At 43.5% G+C, this 16,586-nt stretch overlaps 1 protein-coding gene across 2 annotated transcripts in view; it reads left to right on the forward strand.

The window, feature by feature from the left end:
- The first annotated feature begins 8,507 nt into the window (after positions 1-8,507).
- Positions 8,508-16,586, forward strand: part of LOC143473384 (acid-sensing ion channel 1C-like) — a 40,547-nt gene continuing 32,468 nt past the window's right edge. For both annotated transcript variants that reach the window (XM_076970356.1, XM_076970357.1), the window contains exon 1: positions 8,508-9,138. In XM_076970356.1, coding sequence (XP_076826471.1) covers positions 8,611-9,138 — 528 coding nt within the window. In that variant the 5' untranslated portion in view covers positions 8,508-8,610. The remainder of the gene's footprint in view (positions 9,139-16,586) is intronic.

The raw sequence follows: 16,586 nt of genomic DNA on the forward strand, positions 1-16,586 counted from the left end.
CCGCCGCCCGGCCGCGCCTGTGCCCGCTGCCCGCCGCCCGGCCGCGCCTGTGTCCCCAGAGACTGTGCTGCCCTCTATTGGGCCCGGACATTATGTGCCCTCTGCTCTGCCCTGTACACCTGCCTCTGTACCCGTGTTCCCCTTGCTCCCGTGTTCTGTCCCTGGATTTGTGTTGGTCCCAGTTCCTGTGTGTGTACCTGTTCGTGTCCTTGTACCCGTCCCTGTGTTTGCGTCTGGTCAGTTCCTCCAGGTCCCTGTCCCCGTGTCTGTTCCCCAAGTCACGACCCGCTTTGTGCCCGTGCCTGTCTCTGTGGTCCATGCTGTCTTCACCTCGGTGTTTGCCTCTGCCTTGTCCCCTGGCCCCACTCCCGTGTCTGTTCCCAGTCCTGTCCCGTCCAGCCCTGCTCCCGTGCCTCGTCCGGTCCCTGCCTGTGTTGCCATTCCCCGGCCCAGCTCATGGCCAGCCTCCATGTCCCCTGTCTTTGTCCCTGCCATGCCCCAGGCCCCATGTCCTGTTCTGCCCGGTCCTGTCCCTCTGGTCTGTCCTGTGTCTGCTGTTCCTGTCCCTCGCCGTGTACCGTAGTTCCCTGTCCTGTCCTGGTCTGTGTCCCTGTCCTGTCTGCCCTTGCGTGCCCCGGAGTGGCACGCTTTGAGGGGGGGTTCTGTCACGTAGGGCAACGCCCCCTCTCGTAGCTGTCACTCTGGGTTCCCTCATGTCCGTGTTCCCTGCCTGTTTGTCCCGCCCTGCTCGTTTGTCTTCGTGTTTCCTCCTTTGTTTCCTCCTTTGTTACCACGCCCCTGTGTCATTGTCATCACCTGTCCCTCGTTAAATGTCATGTATAAAGTCCCAGTATTTCCCCAGTCCAGTATCCGTGATTTTGTCTACTTCGTGCCTTGTGCTTTGTTATACCTGTTCGTTGTGAGTATTGTTTCCGCTGCCTGCATTCCTGCCTGTTCCGTGTTTTCCCGTCGTGTTTGGTTTATCTGTCCGAGTATGTCTGTTGTTATTTCTTGTATGGACTGCCTTCCCGTTATGACCCCTGCCTGCCACTACGACTCTGCTTTTGGAATTTCCTGTATTAAATCTCGCTCATCTCAGCGATTGTGTCCGTCTCCTCGCTCCGTGGCGCGAGCCACGTTACAGAAATACAGGAATGACAACAATCTGGCATACTGGCCGTGGGTGCCCAAGTACCAGCGGTCTGGCCTTGTCTATATTCTAAAGTCTCCAGTACACACCCACACACACACAAGCAAAAGTGCAAAGCACGTGAACTCACACCACAGCAAGTAAGGTGCCAAACCACGAGTGAACGGACATCCTGGTGTCCTACAAAAAGGAGACAATTAGAATTTACAATTTCTCTGACCACTAGGCCCACGGGACACCCCACAGTCAATATTTCCAAAGAAAAAAATATATAAAAAATGCTTTAAAAACAATCCCCCTCCAAACCAGAAACTGCTGCCAAAGTAAATAACACAATAAATTGGTTAAACAGAACAAGACAATATCAAACCATCAGTTAATAATCAAATGAAAAATATAAATCACGACAAGTAAAGCAAAACAACCAATAAACGAATTACACAACACGATAAATAGAAATAAGTAAAAAACCAAAATAGGGAAACAAGGAACCTAACCAACTGCGTATCCAACGCAGCCAAAACAAAACGAACAAAACAAAAACAAAACAAAACCGGCACAAAACAAAACAGCAGCGACTCCAATTTCACTAGGTAGGTATTACAATATTTCTCATTAAAACACATTAATGAATATCTTCTGCTGGGCCCGCCCATTCTAGTCGCAACCCGGACCATTCACTGGCGACGCTCACACAGGACCTTCGGCCGCTGCTATACACAGCTCACACCCTGTTAGCTGTTGTGCCAACCCACGTTACTCCTACAATAAACTGGTATTAGCTGCATGAACCACCAATGACCAACAACTATGCGGAAGACCGCGTACCTACCTACGGATAGGTGCTGCTCCAGCACAACCGGGTTAAAGTAATACGCCACCGTGAAGCCACAACAAACGGCTACAATGTAAGAGCCATTTAGGAAGCTTTGCACTAATGCACCGTCAACACAGAGTGGAAAAGCGAAGCTTGCATGAACCGGCACACCAGCACACCTGCACAGGGACATTACCCATTAATATAAAACCCAACCCCAAAGTACACCACCTTTAAAAGCAACCTACCATTCAATGGCTCAACCCAGTCACAGCAGACCACAGCAGAGTGAGGATATCCCCAACCCCAGCACCACCATACATATATATGCTAAGCTATCACCCACTCTTAATTGGATTCACCTGGCGCTCACGTAAAGGGAAGGGGGGAGGGGAATGGAAACACCTCACAATGACTACAGTTGCCGTCATGACTCGCAGCCCACTCGTAGCCAATCACAGGCTTCACCTGTTACATTCTACCCCCACACTTTGTGTCGACGTCCCGCAGACAGACCTATCCCATATGAACACAACTAGTCCCATGGTCTAAAATATACCCGTGTCCAATTGCTCGAGCCAGATACCCGAGAATGTGCAGTCCCATTACCCCCCACTGACACTGGCAAATGATGGAGATTTCGGTGCTGGCCGGCATTGACCCGAGGCGTCCGTCCGGCCTCCAACAGAGGGCTGCATGCTTCTGTCAGGGGCTCAGTGGATCCTACAGCGCCAACTCCTAGACTGACCAGGGGACTTGCCTCCACAGGGTTCCCTACAATTGGATCAGTGTGGAAGGGCTGAGGAGGTCTAGGCGGATCCTAAGCAGTACCAATGACAACCCACTGCCCTGGATCTTTTTGCCACTTTTGGTCACTCTCCTCCCCTAAACTTGGGTTTACCACCTGAGGAGCCACTAGAGGTGGACTCTGAGAGACTGGCTTCAACATCACTCGATGTACTTGTTGCACTCTGTCAGGGTCTTGCAATGGGGACACAGAATATACCACCCCACCAGGTTCCGGTGCCCTCACTACCTTATGGACAACTGTACTCCAAGCATCCTGGAACTTATTACACCCTCAAACAGAGTTGTCCCGCACATAAACCAACTGTCCCACTTCCAATGGGTTGGGCTTCAAAAGCTGGTCATAGCGTTCCTTCCTACATTGGGCCGCAGCTTGCAGTCTTTCCCTTGCCCCTTTAAAAACCACTTGCAGGCGCCGCTGATGCTCCTGAACCCAGTCACAAGTTCCCCCACCTCCTACGGCCTCCACTCTACCTAGCAGAAAGTCTATTGGGAGCTGAGGCTCCTGCCCAACCATGAGAAAATGAGGAGATTCCCCTGTAGACTGATGAACAGCAGAATTATAGCTGAACACCAGCTGAGGCAAATAATCAGGCCAGCGGGTTTTCTGCTCATGGGACAAGGTACGTAACAGGTTATGCATTGTGCGGTTAAACCGCTCGCATTGGCCATTACCTTGAGGGTGGTAAGAGGTAGTACGAGTCTTCTGGACTCCGTAGAGCTCACAAAGTTGATGTACGAGAGCATTCTCAAAACTCCGACCGCAGTCAGAATGCAATCGGGCTGGAACTCCATACCAATAAAACCAGTCTTTAATCAGTACACCTGTATGGCTCAACGAATTGTTGTCTGTCCACACCACACACTGCTGGCCCCACAGGTATTCCCTAAACTTTTCAGTCATGGCCCACTTCAGACTCAAAAACTCAAGCTTCATTGAGCTGTACCATTTCTCATTGGGGTGAAGGCTACGGCAAGGTTAGGCAATTGGGTGGACTCGACCATCCTGCTCCTGAGACAATACTGCTCCCAACCCCTGATGACTAGCATCAACTTCCAAGATAAAAGGGAGGGAGAAGTTGGCAAAAGCCAAAACGGGGGCATTAACCAATTTAGACTTTAGCTCCTGAAAGCTAGACTCACATGCTTGGGACCAAGCATCTACTAGACACGGCCCTTGGCCTTTTCGAGTCTTGGTCCCACCCACCTGTTACCAGGGAGGTGACGCATGTACCACTGGAGGATGACTGAATAATGAGGAACCATGCTGGCTAAACAATTCATGATAACACTCACGAATGACATTCATGCCCAGAACCCCTGGCACTGCCGCTGAACCAGCAGAACCTGGGGGATCCCAGGGCATAGCAACCAAAACAAACAACTAAGAAATCAAAAAGGGGCCGAACCTAGCAACCACGGAGGCGTGGCACGTCAGGGAGGGGCAGATGCAGACGTCTAGATGTAGACGACATAAACACACGCCCAAAGGGGAGGGTTCAGGGGCTGTAACGTGAAATCTTGTCTTTGTACCAGTTGACTGCTGGTCATTGTATCCTTCATTTGGATCTTGTCACAGGTTTTTGGTTTGCACATGTTATGCATTAAAACCTCCTTTTTCCCTGAGACATGGCTTGATAGCTTCCATTTTATTTCGCACTCCCTGCCCGTCACAAAGTGAAAGTGCTGCAAACGCTTTCTCAGTTATGTGAATACTTTTGCTTGGTGTCAGTGTAAGGTTAAACATTTCAGTAACATTATTAAATAATTTCAGTAACATTATTAGCATTATCTAGTTTGGTCTGCTTACTGATGAATGCAGTCACCATCTCTGACATATGGTTACACTGATAGCCCCTCTTTTCACTGTCAAATCTACTCACGTTGCTCCATTTGTCATCTATTAGGGTTTCCATCCCAATGAAACAGGCCTCAGAATCTTGGACCAGCAACTGTTTTGGGGATGGCAGGATAGGATCCTACAGTACTACTTCATTCATTCAGAATATTAAGAGCAGAGAAGACCACAGTGAGCTCACAGAGAATCTTGGAAATAAAACCTTGGATGACTTTGTGAATGAGTTTTTTTCTCTGCTGAAACACTTGAATGACTGAGATTTTCTTTAGAGTCCCTTGAAACTTCCAGGTCATGTTGAATGAGCATGTGGGATGTTTGCTGAGCTGCCCTCACCCAAAGTAGACAGAGCTGGTAGAATATGCTCACTTTCTCTCTCTCCCTCTCCTTCCTCACTCCCTCCCTTCCTCCTGGCCTTTTAGACATCTGCTGCACAACCTCCACTTCTCCTGCACAACACCCCTGCAGCTGTACACCATTCCTCTTTCCTGCAGATATTTCTGTGAGACTTTTTGCACAGTGTTCGGTCATGCCGGCACCTGTAAGGACGGTCACTGTCATTCATTATTACTATGTGGGTTTTCCCCTGTGTTCTTCAGAAACATTCTGACATTAGTGAGGAGTGTTTGGTACTGCGTATATATCCTACCATACCTCATTAAGCTAAAATTGTACATGTATGTGAAGCAATGTATGTGAAAATCCACAAAGGTAAAATGTGCCTTTTTTCTGTGCATTAGTTTCCCTCATAATCCTTTGGGAGGGGGGTATTTAGAGTCACCTTTCAAAAGTACAAGTTAATGAGGTTCTCTGTGCTGTGGTAGTATATTTGTATGCAAGACCTTTGAAGCGGTCCTGGTGTTCTAGGCTTCTATATGATTTCACGTGGTAGTGTGTAGCCCTCTTGCTGTGTTTTTTAATAAGATGCTACTCAATATAAATCAGCAGGTCGTGCCACTCTCACCACAACTCATTGTTCCACATGGAACAAACGCTGTATACTGTTGGAGCAAAGGGCATTGTTTATTCCTAACATTGCGGCACAGACAATATGCCTGGCAGTGTGTGGCTGCATTAAAAGGCTTTTGAAAGGGTCCATGAGAGTAGTCGGGAGTTAGGAGAGCTTTTCTCCAGCGGTGACTACCAGACAGCACTATTGACTGGCCGGTGCAGGTCATGGCTATGCCCCCCCATACTATGATTGTGGCATTGTGATAGCAAGTTCACTGTAATACCAGCTTTAACGGTGCTGCGCTCTGGTTCGCGTGGATTGATCTTGACTGCATGTTTCCCTACGCTGATGCCAAAGCATGTTGCTTGCTACAGTGGAAGGTAGACAGTCCGACACACACAGAGTCTGCTGCTTTGGTACCCAAGCTGACCTCAGCAGAGTTCCTTAGAGGACCATACCAGCAATCATAGACTAGTTTTGACATTTCCTGTATATCAAAAATCTGGAGCATGTGATGAGAAATTGAGTACTAAGCTCTTGGAGGGATAAGTAATCCAAACACGTGTGAATGCAGTGGCTGCCTCCGTCTGTAGAGAGTGAGGGGAAACTCATGGTTAGACTCGGACGTGCTGAAATGCTGATGGTGGAGAAGTAGCTTATTAAAGCACCGCTCTGGCTGTTGTGATATCAGATAGTCTGTTGTGCTTCACTGATCAGATTGCTGTAGCCACACAGAGGAAAAGAGGTTTTCACCACACTCTGTCACAAATAGCATGCTCAGGTCCGCTGGGTCTGGCCTGAGTCACTTCCGTCCTCTGGGTGTTTGTCGCACACTGAGGTACATGCATTTTGCAGTGCTAACCATATACTAACATGAGACACAAAAGATATACACCAAACATGGAAAAATGTATTGGTTAAAGTCACTTTTACGGTTTGAAATCAGGTCTATTGCGCTTTTTGCTGAGTAAGTGGAAGATTCAGTGTGCAATGTGTCCTAAGGGAACTCTCAGCACATCCACGTGGGTGTGTTTTTTTTCTGCACTGGATTTCACTCTGTATAGCAGAACCTGAAGTGTAGGCTTACATTTGGATGTTGCGGTACAGCATTTTGGCTTAGATATTTCCTCTTAAAAGACTATTAAATTCCTCGTCCTTGACCAAATGGTTGCCTTTCTCTAATGGAGGCATTTCATTTAGCAAAATGATCATATGACTAGACCTGTCTCTGCTGATTTTCGAAACCGATGCTTTCATACATACCCTATATAGCCAAAAGTATTTGCTCACCTTCCTTGACTCATGAGCTTAAGTGACATCCCATTCCTATTCCACAGGGTTCAATATGACGTTGGTCCACCCTTTGCAGCTAGAACAGCTTCAACTCTTCTTGGAAGACTGTCCACAAGGTTTAGGAGTGTGTTTATGAGGATTTTTGACCATTCTTCCAGAAGCGCATTTGTGAGGTCACTTAGTGATGTTGGGCGAGAAGGCCTGGATCTCAGTCTCCGCTCTAATTCTTCCCAAAGGTGTTCTATCGGGTTGAGGTCAGGACTCTGTGCAGGCCAGTCAAGTTCATACACACCAGACTCTGCCATCCATGTCTTTATGGACCTTGCTTTGTGCACTGGTGCACAGTCATATTTGAAGAGGAAGAGGCCAGCTCCAAACTATTCCCACAAAGGTGGGAGCATGGAATGCATTCAGACAAGTACCGTTCTCCTGGCAACCACCAAATCCAGACTTGTCCATGAGATCCAGGAGAAGTGCGATTATGGATTGGATGCAGCTGCTCAATCATGGAAACCCATTCCATGAAGCTCTCTTTGCATTGTTCTTGAGCTAATCTGAAGGCCACATGAAGTTTGGATGTCTGTAGTGGTTGACTCTGCAGAATGTATTTTAACGTTAAAATTGTATTTTAATGTTTTTATATTTTCCTTCTATTGTTTGCTTTTATTGTGCAGTGTCCTTGGGTGTATTGAAAGGCGCTTATTAAATAAAATATTGTTATTATTATTATTATTATTATTATTATTAATGTTGGCCACCTCTTCGCACAAATCTCTTTCACACTCTCTTCCTGTAAATGCTTTCTAATTAAATGCACTGTGATGTCCTCTGTCACCTTCAAGTGCTAAAGTCCTAATATGCGCTCCCTTGTTAGGTGGAAATCACTGCTTAAGTAGTTTGGACAGTGGACTGTAGTACCAGTTTGTTGACATGCATTTTATTGTCTATTTGCAGCCGAGCCGGATGTTTACATTCTTTGTCCAAGACTGGTAGCTGCAAGGACGTCTAGCCCGGAGTCTTAATGAAAGTTGTTAAACAATTGTGGAATGATATTATTGTTTCCCTTTCTTGTTTTTTCAGCAGGTAAAAATTATTTTCTTAAAAGATTTGCAAGACTGACTCCAATTGCGTCCTTTGTGTCATGATACTTATCTGCTGTTATAAGAGATGATATGTCATGGGGATAAAAACTCTAGTTCTACTAAAGAATGGAAAGTAGTGGAGATGGAGATGAATTCCAGGGTAGTTAAGTTGTTGGACTGCCTACATCTAACAGCCTACACCAGCAGTCTGTCTCTCCAGACTGGAAATGCTTTTGCCAGATATTGTAGCACAAAATCTAACTTGTGAAAATGTTCTCCTGTTCACTTTTCTTCTCTACATTAAAAATGTAAAATAATTTTATGTTTATATATGAATCTCTTCATCAGATTTATTTATATACATCATTGATTTTCATCTATGCTTCCACATCTGCCTCCTCCTAATGTTCATTTGATCCGCTGAGGGACCAGATCTAGTCCTCTACGAAACCCGACCTCTGGCCCTTCCCATACACTCCTAGAAAGGAAAACACACCACCAGCGAGAACAGGGGGGTCTCTCATTTCTGACAACCCCCTTCTGTTCTGTAGGACGCATCACGACAGTAAGAAGCTTTTTTCACGTGAGCCGTCCCGCTTTGGGTAACACTGCATTAAGGTCTCTGCAGACTTTGGTTTCTGTTTGGCCGCTGAGATGCTGGGCACTGCGGAAGAAGAGGAGCAGCCTCGGCCGTCGGACATCACAGTGTTCGGAGCCAACTGCACCCTTCACGGACTGAGTCACATATTCCTGCCCGGAGGGATTACCATCCGCCGTGCCCTCTGGGCATCCGCCTTCACCACTTCGCTCTCCATCTTCCTCTACCAGGTAGCCGGAGCTGTGATGCAGTACTACGCCTACCCCTATGTCACCATACTGGACGAGATGGACAGTCCGACCATGTTCTTCCCTGCCATCACCCTCTGCAATTACAACAGCTACCGCCGTTCCAAGATGCAACGGAACGACCTGTTCTGGATGGCGGGAATGCTTGGCGTGGATCAGAAGGACTTCGACGCCTTCATGGCCGCCCTCGGACAACCCACAGACAACACCAAGTTTTACCCCAGCAAGACGTTCAACATGCTGGACTTTGTGCAGAGAGCGAGTCACAACATTGAAGACATGCTCCTGGACTGCAAGTACCGAGGCAAGGATTGTGGGCCGGAGAACTTCTACCCGGTAAGTAGCTCATGACTTGGACGCAGGTGTTCCTTCCACCTAGAAGAGTTGGGCAAAATGGAGGAAGTTGTTATTTCTGCTTGTGCCTCCTGTCATTTGGTAAAGTCTTTCACTTGATGTTAAAAGAAGTGAATACAGATAAAATTTCAAGGAAGTTATGAAAAGAATGTGTTCAGCTCAATCTAAGGGACATTCAATCTGACATTAACATTGTTTCATTAAATACACAGTGGTCAGCAGTAGTTGATCTAAACCACACAGAAGATTTAAAATAGTATGACATGGCCTGGTGGTAGGAAACTGGGCTTGTGACCGGAGGGTCGTGGGTTTGATTCCCAGACCTGAGGCCATGACTGAGGTGCCCCTGAGCAAGGGACCTAACCCCAACTGCTCCCCGGGTGCCAGGCTAGGGCTGCCCACCGCTCTGGGCATGTGTGATCCACAGCCTCCTAGTAATCACTAGTGTGTGTGTGTGTGTGTGTTCTAACTGCACAGATGGGTTAAAAGCGGAGGACAAATTTAGATTGCGGTGTAAAAATCACAATTGACAAAATACGGCACATTAAGTGAAATTTATGTTTATGACCAGATAACTACAAGTGATTTTCAAAAAAAATATCTCCCCGATTCGTAATGACGGACTAATGACGATTGTTTTCAATTGTGACATTTCAACTAATAACAAACATTGTAGTAAATCAAATATCTGCAAGTAGATTTTTAATTAATCCAGCTTACAGTGGAGAGGAAGTGTGGTCTCATATTGACTTCATTCCACTTTGGTTTTAACCCTACGTGAGTAATTAGGGCTCAGTCATCACTCACGCCGAGAGAGAACCGGCCAAGAAGAGGCAGGAAACTGTATCCAAGTGTAGAAGATACATAATGCACAGCACTGACCCCAATATCCTTTACCACCATATCCATCAATTCTAATCATAAACATTTCTTATTGCGTCTAAAAGAGATTGAGCATACCCATGTGGCAAAACCCTCGCCTGCAGTGGTCTGTGGCATGGAAGGATTACAGCGGAATAAAATGGATCACTGATTTGAGTAATGAATATGGGGACTTTCACTATTGGTAGTTATTCTTGATGCTGATCTAGAACTAGCGCCCCTGATCTGGGATTTGTTTACTAAGGTTGCAGTCATTATGACAAGATGAAGCAGTTGATATTGCTCTTAAATCCAAGTGAAGACAATGATTATCTTCTATTTCTATTTTCTGATGCACAGCTCTCTATAGTTAAACATTATATAAGCAATACTCTGAAAGTTCTTGGATTAATATAACTATGCCTTTAAAATCAGAATTAGAGCTGTCCATTGAGCTGAAACTCTTACAGAGCTGGAACTAAGCAAATGGCTTCAAGTTATTCCTCCAGCCCTGAGATGAGTTCAATAAACACAAACTCATTATAGCCAAGTGAAGTTTGTAGGCTATCACAATTTGTACACATTTTTTCCCAACATTTGGAAGTATTGGATAAGGTACGTTATACTGTGATGTGAAATATACATCATTTACATATACATTTGCTTCTTTAAACCATGACCATAATGAATCCTGATTATAAAAGGCCTAGAATCACATCTGACCAGTCCAGGAATTTGCAGTGGTTAGAAAATTTGTCCTGCCCTTGTTGGAGCTTTGGGTTACAGCTGAGTGTCAGGAATAGGAGCTGTTTTGCCCTGAGCAGGAACCGATAAAAAATGCATGAATCCTTTCATGTGCAGAAGACACAATGGACTGACCTTCTCTTTTGCAAGCTGTTAATCTTTAAATCAAAATGCTATAATTGCACAGTCGCTTATGCTGAGAAGACATGATGCTGATTATAGACATGATGCAGATTTATATATATATATATATATATATATATATATATATATATATATATATATATATATATATATATATATATAATCCAAGTATCCTTTTACAGAAATATTGTAATGTTGTTATTAATTAGATGGATGTAGTTGTCTTCCAGACATTGGCCCTGTAATTGTAGCGCTGGAGAGGAAAAGTGGGTTGTATTAATCATCCAATAGTGTGGAAGCATCCAAGAGCTGATATTGCCTTTCTGCATTACAACAGATAATCAATGTTACAGTGTTACAAAAGAGAATAGAGTGAGCAACAAAACTCAAATAATGAAACAGCCAAAATAGCAATGTGATCAGGTTTCGTTGTGATGACACAAACCAGTTTTAAACTATAACAATAACAATTTACTTTTAAAAAGTTTACTTTAAATAATAATACACAAAATGTGTTTTCAGTATGTATTCAGTATTCAATTTAAGATGGTTTTACAGTAGTTATTTCTCAAAATTAGAGAATAAGCAAAAATGATCTTCGTTAAAGCCTCAAGTGTCCTTATCACCACTGGGACAAACTTGGTGTTGACCTTTTATATTTTTTCTATTTCTGCTTTCAGTCTGTGGTCTTTTTTTTTACTTTCTAATGGTGCTTTCATTACTTTGGGCTGCCACATCTATTCCCACTGCTGTTTACTGAATATTATCTCCCGTCAGGATGTCTGGTTGCTTTAACGCTACTTGTTTTTTGTCTGGATCTGGATTTCCCACAGGATCACTGCCTTGTTGTGTGTGTGTGTGTGTGTGTGTGTGTGTGTGTGTGTGTGTGTGTTGCACTGTATGGTTCAGTGTGGGGAAGGTAAGAGGCTTGGGTCCCACATTGATTAAAGCTGGCATGCTAGAAAAGCCCGTTTGTGTTGAACTCAGCATTTGAGTGACGCACCCACTGTTCACAGGTATTGTCAAAGTTATTCTCAATGTAGTCTATTCTCATCTATGGTTATTCAGCCACTACAATATTCTCCATCATCAACTGATTGTGACTTGACTTTCGCATGACTTGACTTAAAATGGCCAGTAACATGTAATTGTGAATTATATTCCTTTTAATTTGATCTCTTTGCATTTCTGATTGTCTACACAATTGAGTGAGCCCCATCAGATACATACATTTATATTATCTTTTCTTAGATGGTATTCACTTGCAGAACCCTACCATACTGAAGCAAAGCATTATTATATTTTGGGATTTGGATGAGTATTAAATGGATATGGGATTATTAGATTATTATTGCTGTGGTTTAGATGCCATTGCAAAGATTTGTCCATGCAGCAGTTTTGTTGCTAATGAGAGTTGGCTCATTTTTTCCTTCCAGCAAACCCAATCTACCCAGTCTTGAAAGAAGGTTGACTCTCTTTTTATTTTCAAAGCAAACAGCAATTGCTTGAGGTGTTTAATAGGCTTTACAAATTGAATTAAATTTTGAGTAACGTGTTCAGCATTTCTTCCTTGAAGCTATATTTGGAGTCCACAATTAAAGCCCATTTTACTTTAAAATATCGATTTTGGGTTCCATCATCAATCAAAGGACATAATGAGCTTTGGTAAACTGAATAGTACCTTAATCAAACCTCAGTGATTGATCCAGTGACCTTGTGTCTAGTGTTACCTTCATCCAGACTGCGGTGTCCTGATGCCTGTGCTCCTCTATATCAGGTCTCTTGCCATCTCAGGCTTCTCCTACACCACTTGTGATCTTCTATGTTTGATCTTTTATGTAAACTGAGCTTGCCCAGGAAAAACAACCAGAATGTCCTCTGATAAGTGTATAATTTATATGATGTGTAAATTCAGGTGGGCAAAGTCAGCGTAGTAATAATGCTTTTGAATTTGTGTATTGCTATCTGTTTTTATATGATGCTTTGTAATATGTTGAGACTGATTATACCTCTAAAATTTAGAACCCAGCATGTCAGCTTGAGCTTGTAAAATAGCTACAACATTAGCAATTGGGAGGGATGGAGATCAGCCTTGTGGGATGGCAGTGGTAAACATCTGGGCTCAGCTGTGAGCCATTTGTTTCGTCAACATGACGTGATCAATAGTTATTTCTCAAAACCAGCCACATCTCACATTTGTTGTAATGTCTTATTTCGAAACAAGTAGTTAGAGAGCTCCTTCAAATCTCCAAAGACGCACACACACACACCTCTGCAATGGGATGTCCCTATACCACTGCACCATCTAACTCCATTAACACTCTGCCAACAGCCCTAATATAAATATAATTCATTAAATTCCACTGAGGTACCGACCAATGCAACCACCATATCGAGCCGCGATCATAAAACAACCTCTGTGGCGCTGAACCATGGCAGCCGGGCCTCTCCACCTCTGGAGCTCTTAGAGCAGATGCGTTAAGGGTTGAGCATAAAGACCTGCCAGCATCAGAATGTTCTCCCACACCATGCTCCGTCTCGCTGAGTGACAGCACAGTTCTGCTTCTTCTGACGGGCTTTCCGTGGCATGTGTTCCCCCAGCCCAGTGACTGGAGAACCAGGGGCTTTCACAGCAGGGGGAACAGCATCTGTTATTTACTGATACAGGCGTAATGTTCCCTCCGCAGGGTTGGCAGTAGGGGAACTCGGGGGCAGCCAGGCGGTGATGTAACCCTGCACGTTGAGAACCGCATTACTGCTGACTGCGTGAGGAATCACGTACGGGCGGAATCGCACACCAATACATCTAAACGGTGTGCCTGTCGCACAGACCTGTTTAGTCAAATCAGGGAAAAAATGAATAGAGACATGACAAAATTTTACATAATCCATGTGAGGAGAGAAAAGGGCTTTTTTCTCTTGAAAAAGAATGTTCTCCTTTGAATCTCTTAGCTGACCACAAGAGGTCACCATTACCATGAAGAAGAAGAATAGCATCTCCTATGTAAGAAATATTTTAAACATTTAGATGATATTAGAGCTGAAACTATCACCATTGTCATAAACAGTTAGGCTTTTTTAACTTCTTCTTTGTGTTTAGACTAAACATGAGATAAGATGTATAGTGTATTCATCTGTTGCAGAGTTGCTCAGAATGCAAACCTTGAACATTTATGTAAAAGCTTTGCTATAATTTTGCTGAAGTGGACAGAATTCTAATCAATAGTAAGAATTGATTGAAGAATAGTAAGATTTCCCTCTTTGGCGTGCTTTGACTTTTCTTTGAGTCCCACCTCTTCTCAAAACGTCCTGCCTGTCACATGGGCTTTCACCTAACCAGACTCTCTCTATACTTTCCAAGAAACTATGATATATTACACAAATTGGCTCGTGTAGCGTCCCTGGTTTTGCAGTAACTGGCTAAGATGGTGTGACCCACCTCCTGAAGCTGAGCTTGGGTAACATTGATGCCATTAACTTTTTATAGCAAGAATTCCAAGAATACAATTTTGTCCTTTCTGGGTGGGATGGATTAGTTCCATCATACTACCAACACCATATTTTACTGTTGGCATTATGTTCCTTTTCTGAAATGCTGTGTTACCTTTATGCCACATGTAATTGGACATACACCATACAAAAAGTTCGCCTTTTGTCGCATCAGTCCACAGAGTATTATCCCAAAAGTCTTTTCCCAAAAGACATTTTCTGTCAAAACTGAAATGAGCCTTTATGTTCTTTTTGCTGAGTGGTTTTCATCTTGAAACATTGCTATGCAGTCCATTTTTGTCCAGTCTCTTTATTATGGTTGAGTCTTGAACACTAACCTAAACTGAGGCAAGTGAGGCCTGCAGTTCTTTGGATGTTCTTTTTGGGTCTTTTGTGACCTCTTGGATAAGTCGTCACTGCGCTCTTGTATGGAGATAAATCATACACCAGAACCTGAACCTGAACCATGATTTCTTTAAAAAAAAGTTGTTTCATTGAAAGAGGCAGATTAGAAAGATTAGTAATGATGCTATTATGTGGAGAAGGCGGTATCGAGAGGACTTTGCAGTCACACAAAATGATATTCTGCTCACATGTTTTGAAAGAAGAATAACTTTTTGAAACTAGTTTCATTAACTTGTAGAATAATGGAACTTGCAACAGCTGGCAGCGATCAATTTTTCTTGGGGTAAGACGTCAATTATGTTTAAGCCATGGTAACTGCACTCATTTAATTGAGAATTCCAGCAATAAATTATCATTTCAATGAAGGTTCGTCATGTCACCTTTTGCAAAGGAATGTTATATGTTATCAAACATATACAGTATCTGCTTCAATTTTGTTGCTTTCTCAGCCATGACTCCATATACGACATAAAACATATATCAAGGATATATTGTCTCTATGATGGTTATAGATTATTTCTGCAGACTAGAATTAATGGTAAATGAAGCAGTCTATTTTAATATTCTGTTTCAGTCGAAACCAGTTGGAGCATAAAATGAAATTGTATTGAGGCACTTTACAATGGTGATTCATGAAATTAATAACCATTTTATATATCATACTCGCTGGAAGCTTTTTCAGAATGACATCTACGTTTGAGTTGAGGTGTGTGTTTTTTCTCCATAGCAACATATCATGCATAGTAGCGAGCTAAAAGAGCAACAAACCAAATCCATTAAAAAAGCAGCGGTAAGTTTCGTAGTGCGGGAGCAGGCAGTAACTCTTGTAGCACTGATGCAAAGATCAATAACACTGGAGGAGGGAACTTCTGGGCTTAAACAGGTGAAGAACAAACTAGGCACAGGTGCACATTATTAGTAATGGGGTTATTGGGAATGGGGCAGGTGCAGTGTGTGTGAAAATGTCGGTGTGTTAAAATTTCTGGGTGCCGAGCACCCCGTGACCAGCTCTTAACAGCATATGAAGCATGAAATTAAATATAGTTTTAATTCAAAGCAAGCACTTTAATAGTTTTGTATTCTACTACAACCACTGAAAGATGGTCCCAGAAGTAGTTCTGATGTTATCAACCAGTAGCACAGACTAGTATTGGGATCTGAAAGGAACGTCAGGGCAATCAATAGTGAAACAGCAATATTGACAGTACACTCCAATGTACACTAGACATTTACTGTGCGTTGTATTACTGCATGCTGCATTACAACATACAAACCACCTGCTTATTAGATGATTAGATGCTTAATTAAAGCTTAAAGGTCAGCAAATTAACTTTTTTTTTAAACATCATTATTAATTTTCATTGATCTAAAACCTAAACCCTTTGAGCCTGTTGTCTCACTAAATGGTGAAATTCTGTCGGGGGTCCTTGGACTTTACACATCTTAGAAGGATGATTTTATTCATAACTTTTCTTCCAGCAAAATGCTTCATCATTTTAATTGCCCAACTTGTCATCGTGAAGAAGAAATATCCTGCTGCAAATCCATCGACAGGAAAATCTGAGTGGGAGGGATTTGGCTACCTCACACAAAAGCAAAGCAATGAGGATCTGCAGCCACACACTGTCTTTCTCCAGGAGCAAGCAGGTGGGGAGGAACTGATGTGAGGAATCTCTGATTTCCTTATGACCAGGGATTAAAAGGAAAAGCAGAAGACAAGGCAGAAGCTAGTGTCAGCCATAGATCGCCTCTGGAACCGCAGAACAGAGGGAACGTGTTAATGTGAG

Source organism: Brachyhypopomus gauderio, chromosome 13, assembly GCF_052324685.1.
Source record: "Brachyhypopomus gauderio isolate BG-103 chromosome 13, BGAUD_0.2, whole genome shotgun sequence".
NCBI classification, from domain to species: Eukaryota; Metazoa; Chordata; class Actinopteri; order Gymnotiformes; family Hypopomidae; genus Brachyhypopomus; species Brachyhypopomus gauderio.